This window comes from Nilaparvata lugens, chromosome 5 (genome assembly GCF_014356525.2).
Source record: "Nilaparvata lugens isolate BPH chromosome 5, ASM1435652v1, whole genome shotgun sequence".
NCBI classification, from domain to species: domain Eukaryota; kingdom Metazoa; phylum Arthropoda; class Insecta; order Hemiptera; family Delphacidae; genus Nilaparvata; species Nilaparvata lugens.
The window spans coordinates 18,573,050-18,582,093 of record NC_052508.1 but is presented as its reverse complement, the minus strand read 5'-3'; the positions used below and the strand labels follow the sequence as shown (position 1 = coordinate 18,582,093).

At 36.7% G+C, this 9,044-nt stretch overlaps 1 protein-coding gene across 1 annotated transcript in view; it reads left to right on the top strand.

Annotated features, from left to right (window-relative positions):
* Positions 1–265: 265 nt before the first annotated feature.
* LOC120351573 (histone H4-like) overlaps positions 266–9,044 on the top strand; it is a 10,424-nt gene continuing 1,645 nt past the window's right edge. Inside the window, exon 1 of the mRNA XM_039429401.1 lies at positions 266–344. Within this exon, the coding sequence (XP_039285335.1) occupies positions 266–344 (79 nt within the window). The remainder of the gene's footprint in view (positions 345–9,044) is intronic.

Sequence of the window (9,044 nt, the reverse complement as noted above, 5' to 3'; positions counted from 1 at the left end):
CAAAATTGAATGGACATGCCACATTGACTGGTTATGTGGTCGGCTCAGTAGAGTGGTTTTTCTTATAAGACGTCTGAGTACTCTTGTTCCTCAGCAATATTTGAGGACGTCCTAATTCGGGTTTTTCCAGAGTTTAATTCAATATGGGTTTATTCTATGGGGCGGAGCAGCCAATACTAGTAGGGTGCTGCTTCTTCAGAAAAAAGTTGTAAGGCTTATGGCAAATGCTAACTACCTCGCTCATTGTCGTCCAATATTTGTCTCGATGGAGGTTATGACTGTGTTCAGCCTGTACGTCATGCAACTCCTGGTCAGGGTCAGGGACGAGTTGGATGTTCTTGAATGTAGGTCTGAGTTACACAGGCATTTCACCAGACAAGTATGTCATCTGAATGTTCTTTTTGTCAGGCTAAAAAAACTTGAAGGCCATTATAGAATATTATCAATCAAGGCATTCAATAAGCTGTCTGTTAGTGTGAGAAATATGAATCAAGCCCGTTTTAAAACACAAGTTAAAAAGCTGCTAACGGAGAACCCATTATATAATGTAGAGGAATTTTTCAATTTGCCCGTCGATGTAATAAATACTTATTTTGTGTGATGATAATATATGTGTATGAATTGGCTCAGTAGTTTTATAGGATTTTATTCTTGACGACACCTAATATACATTGAATTGTATTTATTGGTAGATTAACGTATTCTATTCTATTCTAATCTACCCGCAAAGAACAACTCGGGCACCGGCAGTGAGTTCGAACGAATGTCATAAACATGTTGGATTAAGACATAGTCCAGGCGCTGGCTTACATTGAGCATACATGAGAGAGGCAGAGAATTTGACTTCGGATTATTGTTAGGGGGTCTTTAGTGTATATGAAACTCGATGTCGTCACGTCCCAGGGTGGTCGACTGATTGGTGGGGAGGGGGGTAAGTTGTAAAAAACGTGCGCTTATAAAATCGCCTGTCCTGCAGTTACTATTCATAGTACAGCTTTGACTTTTTTCTCAATATTATGTACTTATAACTGTCTTTCAATGTGGTCCTCTACATTTTTGCGATAAACCGCATAGTTTTTCCGCAAAAAAATAAAATATCTCGAAAAATGAATTTTTTTATTATGGACTTTTTGTTATTTCTTGAATATTCAAGTCGTTAGCCGACTTAGAGGAAAAGGTTTCCAATAAACGTTGTAGGCCGTTTCTTCCTGAATTCAATGATATTTATAGTTTGGGGGTTACGATCATAGATGCGGCAGTGGGAGGGGGATAAGTAGCACTGTTACGCTGCGGCGCGGTCCTCCCCCATGATTAATGCGCGTAGTGGCCTGTCTATCGCATCGCTCCTACTATTCTATGCATTCAAATTATGTATTTCAGAAACGCTATCTTATGTATTTTCGGTTGCTGAACACGATTTATCAACTCTCAAGCCTCAATAATTGATAATTCTCATCATAATATACAGATTATGGTCAAAATTACAAACTTCATCTCATTCTGCAAGGAAACTAAGAAATGACTGTTTGAAACAAAAAAACAAAAAAAAAAAACAAACGAAACTTGGGTTTCAAGAAATATATTAAGATAGAAAATGATAATATTTATATGTGTTTATGTTTTATTGTTTTTATTTTAAATTAATTTATTGTGATGCGCTTCAGGCTACATTATTTATTACACACTGGCCACACTTACTTGATATAGTGGTCAGTTAATTTCCAAGAAATGTTTGTGGAATTTCTTAGTTCTTTATGGTGGAAATGGAATTCATCATCCATTCATTATCATAATAATTATGTTTAATATGAAAATGTTAAACTTTCGTGAATCTTCAGTTTGTCGTGAACTTTCGAGAAAGTATATCCAATATAATAATAGATATATGTCAAATCAAAATGAAATGAAAATTTAAATATTCATTGGAATTATTTCTAACAGTATTATTATAATGGTATTTCACTAACTTTTGATTGATTCATCCATTATGGTAAGCTATCCCCGTTCAGACTGTTTCGAAATGGTAACAAGTTATTCAGTATCAAAATTTGGGAATAGAATAGTTTTGGGCCATGCCTGTTAATCTTTCCCAAACATATTTATATGATTTGTAATTTAATCCACAAATGAATGAACGGATGTATACCTGCACGTAGCTAACGTATGGATTATTCCTTTATAGATTATTGCATGTTACATTAATAAATCTCTGCCACAGATTTAAAAATCAAGTCTCGATGGTTTGGAGAGCATATTATTGGAGTGATTCTTTTACTCTGCTGCTTCTAGTATGTGCACTACCTTTTCTTGAATTTAGACTATAGACAATAGAAACTATGTCCACCTGTATCACTCCATCTTCATCGAGAATTTTCATAACTCTTCTCATCACAAAGTTTCCATAATCTTGCAGCGTTTGAAAGTTTTGAAAAGTGAAGTAGGAGTTGAATTCAGGAGAGCCATGTCATCATTATGCGAATTTGTCAACGATATTTAAGGATCTAGACAAATCCACAACTAGTTTCACTACTGTAATTATTTCATGGGCCAAGTGAGATTAAGCGTTTTTTTTTCAAATATTCATCAGATGTTGACAGAGATTGCGGTTATTGTAGAAATGCATGCTGCACTAAAAATTCAATGCTGAATTATATTTAAACAGCTACCTAGTAAAAATACAGAGATCAGATCTTTTTGTTCTAGAATGAACTAAGACTAGGATTTTTTGTTTGATTGCATCGTGGAGAATGACAGAACTCTGTTTCTTTTTATAGGTGAGAATACACTTTTACTCGTACAATTTGCCACAACTATGTTCAGATAAAAATCGTTGAAGACCGAATTACTATTTCTTTATACATTCAAAAGAGAATCACACACTTCTTCACTTGCTTCCAGACCATTGATAACATTATGCAGATTCTGTTGTCCATCAGAGTCTTGAAGAAAAATGTAATGTTCTCGTGAGAAGGTTATGCTCTTGGAAATCATTCTTACCTCTCATTATTCTTGTTTTACTTCATTCGATGTCTTTCTTCACAATCTCCAGTGATATCCCATAATGATGTCAACATACTAAGATTTATTTATATAGTATCAGCCATTTTAGGAAAGCCTTTGAAGAACCAGCTATTCCAATCACTCACCTATGAGTTTTAGATGATCGAATGAGGGTTGCTCCAAAGCATGATCGGTTGTCACATTATTAAATTTTTAAGATTTTCTTTTGACAGAGAGTCAATGTATTGACTGTCTAAAGTTAATGTTTCCTTATTGGAAATGATTTTCTACTTCTGTGGGTATTTTTTTTCTAGATTTAACACAGACTCCATAACATGGTTTGTGTGATTGAATGAAAAAAGTATGGGTCTTTTCTCGAACAGTTTCTATGTGAAATACCAGATACCTACTATGAGCACGAATACAATTCAAGATAATTTAAACTATGTTACAATAATCAGTCATAAATTTCAAGTAGTCATTGATTTTGCATTGTGATTCTAAAAAAACTCCACAAATAGCTCCTGACTTCTTTCAAATATACTTTGACAATCTCTCATATTTGAACCGTTCATGAGTCCTTCTTTGTAGTTGTTTCATTGAATTGATTGCTTGCTCTCACACCTTAATTAGACTAATCTCCCCTCAATGGATTTCCAACAGTATTCTCTCCAAATATTTCAGATTCAACAAAGATAGCTCCCATTCCACTTCCATTCAAGTACCACCCCAAGACAATCAGTCAAACTCAGCCAGATGAAACGTATCTATTCGTCGATATAAGTTACAGAAATCAGTTGATGAAGCTGCGTTTACACCAAAGCTATTAACATAATGTTGATAACTTAATCTTTATTAGATTGAACGGAACTTGACAAACACATATGTTCATCATGTGTATGATAAATTATGTTCAATCAAGTAGAATCTATAAAGATTAAGTTATTAACATCTCGTTAATAAATTTGGTGAAAACGAAGCTTTAGAGTTGTATTCCTCTGTATTCAAATATTTAGTCATATCACATGGGAGTGATTGGCATTATATCTCTATTTAAAAAGTACAATATATTTTGTCCAATAGTTTTTTCACTGAAACCTTAAGGTCAACATTTAAAGTTCAAAAATTGAAAACCAGAAAGTCCATTAGAGCATTAATGTTATTATATGAAATTCTAAATAATAATATATTCATGCCAGATTTAATCAATTTGTTAAATTTTCATGTTCCATGCAAAAGACCAAGACTAAATATGCTATTTCAAATACCGTTTGTCAGAACCGCTCACCATTTCAATTCCTACCTAAATAGAACAATGAGATTGTACAATAGACTAAACCCATTCCTTGATCCCTTCTATGACCGCTACAATACATTCAAGAGATCTTGTGGAAGATTATGCTGCTCAATTGATGAATAAATTACTATTTTTGAGCTCTACTAACTCTTCTTTCTTCAAATATTTCTTCTTTCTATATGTATCTTTCATCCTATACCCCTTTACTAACTTTCCGGAATCTAACCAAAAAATCGTTCTCTTCTAATCGTATTAGTTATATACTGAATCGTGATTTTATGAAGTGCGATATTATTTTTTTTGTTTTCTTTTTTGTATGTTAATTGTAATGTTATACTATCATCTATGTCAATAAGGCTCGTACTGGAGTTTGTCTGTGAGCCTATGTTTTCTTGGAATAAATAAGATATTCGTGCTTCAATTGTAAATTTATATTGAGAAAATATTTTACTCCTGTTACACGGTGCTCTATATGGGGTAGCCTATATTATTTGTTAAACTTACACCATTACATGACTTTCGCAATTCCAAAGTGATCATTGAACTAAATCGAATAATTATTCTCTTTTTATGAGATATTAGTTTTTTATCGACTGAGAAACACAAATAGGATTCCTAACAAGAATCAAGATGGTTTATCATTACAATGTAATCATAAATAATGATAATGAGATGAAGTTTGTAATTTGACCATAATTTGTATATTATGATGAGAATTATCAATTATTGAGGCTTGAGAGTTGAAAAATCGTGTTCAGCGACCGAAAATACATAAGATAGCGTTTCTGAAATACATAATTTGAATGCATAGAATAGTAGGAGCGATGCGATAGACAGGCCACTACGCGCATTAATCATTGGGGAGGACCGCGCCGCAGCGTAACAGTGCTACTTATCCCCCTCCCACTGCCGCATCTATGATCGTAACCCCCAAACTATAAATATCATTGAATTCAGGAAGAAACGGCCGACAACGTTTATTGGAAACCTTTTCCTCTAAGTCGGCTAACGACTTGAATATTCAAGAAATAACAAAAAGTCCATAATAAAAAAATTCATTTTTCGAGATATTTTATTTTTTGCGGAAAAACTATGCGGTTCATCGCAAAAATGTAGAGGACCACATTGAAAGCCAGTTATAAGTACATAATATTGAGAAAAAAGTCAAAGCTGTACTATGAATAGTAACTGCAGGACAGGCGATTTTATAAGCGCGCGTTTTTTACAACTTACCCCCCTCCCCACCAATCAGTCGACCACCCTGGGACGTGACGACATCGGGTTCCATATACACTAAAGACCCCCTAACAATAATCCGAAGTCAAATTCTCTGCCTCTCTCATGTATGCTCAATGTAAGCCAGCGCCTGGACTACATTGCATTAGGCCATTATTTTTATATTATATATTAAGACATTATTTATTTATTGGTAAGTGTAGGTGGAGCATATGTAATTGAGAATTGTAATCATCATTGATTTATTTTCGAATGTCTATCGCTAGAATACAATGTAACCAACATGATTTATTTGAATCTTTATTTGGAAGGGTATTATTCGCAACCGGGTCAGTTTTCCAATTAATTTTTCGAGTATGAATAGCGCCGTTGAACGTGGAAAACATGCACAAATAATTCTGTTCACTGCAATGAAAAAAATGCAAACTGGATGTGAATCCTCGGGAGTGGTTGGGTTTTTTTTATCGGAAACCGAAAATTAAAATTCATCAGCGAGATAGGGTCGGTCGGTCGGAGATCGCTGCCATTATTTGACTTGAAACGAAACGAATTGATTAAACAAGTTGTCAGAGTGAGCTGCTCTGCGCTGCGCTGCGCGGCTGATGCTGCTGCCTCCCAATGTGTTGAATGGAATTGGGTTGTGCTGGGTGAGGGGGAGGGGGGCAATAATATCAGGCAACCGAAATGAATAACTCGCCCCCCGCTGGGTGGGGTGCTTGTGGGGCGAGGGAGGAGGAGAATACAGCGCAGTGAAGTCTATCAGTGTATAGTGTATTCTATACCACTAATACATTAACAAGATGAGCCCTTCGAACACAGATAAAGGCTGGTACAGATTGAACGCTGCATAAAACGGATCACTGTCATATGTTGTGTATGTGCGAGTGTGTGTGTAGACGAACACGTCAGTGTGTGAGTAAGCCGCCCTAAAAAAGGCTGTTTGTGCTTTGGAAAAAGAGATTAGATTAATCACCAGCTGATAGAAAGCTATTCCTGCAGCAACATCAATTCACCCTCATACACTGCCACCCCCCTGCACCCCCACCACCTCCAGCAGCACTCTTACACGCTCCGCTAGGCATTAAAGCTAACCAAAAACATGTTAGTTGATTTCAACTACCACTCATGTGCTCCCCTGGGGCCACTCACCTCCATACGGTTCAATCCATTAAAAAACCATCATCCCTGTGACCAGTAGTTTTTCAAACCTATTAGTGTTGTTGCGAATAATCAAGGGTTGAAGTTGATTAATGATGGGTGTTTTTTGGGGAGCTGGGATTTAAGGAATTCTTGAATTTGAGGTCTTATTTATTACTAGGCTAAGTACCTACCTCTAGTACTTCAGTGATGACCGATGACTTGGGAAACAATTCTTATGCTGGAGTAAGTTGACATATTTACAACGCTGTAGTGTATGGAAAAGTAGTACGAGAGCAATAAACACTTCAATTCAAGACTACTACTCTTGTTTCATGAGTACAGTGATAGGCTCATAGTGTTACGCATGCAGTAATAATATCTATTGAGACAGATTGAAAAATCCGTGTTTTTGACCAATCTACATAGTTTAATATGGTATTATGATATGGCATATAAGAATGAATAATGCTTGAGACAAGAGATGTAATTATAAAGTACTTGAAAACATGTTCAAAGAAAAATGAAATTTCAATATAAATAAGAAATATCGATATCTGAAATGAAATTTCTCCGTAGAGCCTACGGTTGCAGTGGAGAAGATCGTTTGAAAAGTACTGAGATAACGAAACAACTCAACGTCTTAAACAAAAAGATATCTGATGCCCGGTTGCAGAGTCATTACATAAAATCAAACATAGCTATGTGAGACATAGTTTAAAATCACTGACATAAATGGTTGGTCGTTGCACAGTCGTTTGCTGAAGCCCATTTAGCTATATCTCGAATAAGCATCACACATAAGTCACACTGCAGCTCTATTCACTTTTTCTCGTACATGCTTCTATCCAACCAATGTCTTGGCATCGGGGAAAGTTACGATCGACATCACTGTGAACAGACCTAAGAGACCTCACATAAAATTGATTAACAATATGGCGACTCTTGGCTTTTGGCGAGATTTCTCACCATATATAGCGATAATATTACAGATGGTTTTCAACAAACCATCTTTCAAAAAACGCTTTCACAACCTCTAAAATGCATTTGGCGAGTGTAGATATTGCATTTAAGAGCACGACTTCGGGCCCTTAACTTAAATGACCGTTTTTAGCTATTGGAGACATAAATAAGCTCTTTTTGACGACTCTGCAACGAATCATGTGTTTAATTGGGCGTTTTTAGTTTTATGGGAGCTAAGTTTACTTTGACATCTGTGCAACGTAAAGTGGAGTTATGGCTTCATAAATAATTTAAAAGCCTGATTTTAACTTTATGTGACGACTCTGCAACCGGCGATGAATCAATCAATCCATTTCAGTTGAATGTGTAGGAGCGAGATATTGATTAGACCACGATAACACATGCATGATTAATATTAATAATTTGAGCGGCGAATAACAGGTGGTGTCGTGATCCCTCGTGATGGGCGGTTTTGATTCCATTCGAATTGCGCAATTCAAAGCTGATCATCAAGCATCATCCAACCCTTGATAGCGCGGGGGTGGCAACGCGTAACAGAGGGTTGATTAATGCGATATTAGTCGGTGACTGGAGAGCGAGAGGGTTGGTGGCCGAGAGAAGGACAGCAATGGGGCTTCTGGGATTGCGCCTCCTGAATAGGGCCATTATGCTCGGCATTCAACCATTTCCTAGTAGCTGACGTACGCTCTAATCACATCTCGACCTAGATGTACAGCTAACTAGACCAAAGGAGACCCATCACTGATTCCGCAGTTGGACTCACACAGCAGTAAAATCACAGTTGACGATGTCTTGAGGGATTGAAGGTCTTGAGGCCCTCCAGACGCTCCAACTTAACGTCCGATTTCAACCAAAAAGTCAAACGTCAATTGCGTGGATGGAGATAGATTATGGATATTGAGATAGTGGTGTCATATCTAGAAATTTGAGTTCAAGGGCAGAGACACACGAGGCGTTTTTTCATGCGAGTTGGAATGGCGCGACAGAACAGGAAGCTCTCCGATTGGCTGATGCTCGATACACCAACCCAATCTTTACTTGTATTTTACTTCACTTATCGGGAGTCTTCCTGTCCTGTTGGGCCGTGCCGACTGAGAAACGCCTCGTGTTTCGCCCTGAATCTGGGATTATAATCACAATATTCCGCAACTATCATCATTCCACTACATTTATTATTTGGTGATAGGTTAAGATCGGAATCAGACGATAAATTGGAGCGTCTGGAAAGTGGAAATACATAATGTCCGTCCCAAGTCAGAAGTAATTTTGTATGGAAGTAATTTTGTAGAAATCCAGATCTTTTCTTGGTTCTGATCATCTGAAACGGTTCAATCTGTACCACAGGTTTCTCTCGAGGTTCAAGTTCAGGTTAGGCAGAAAGCATCTTGAA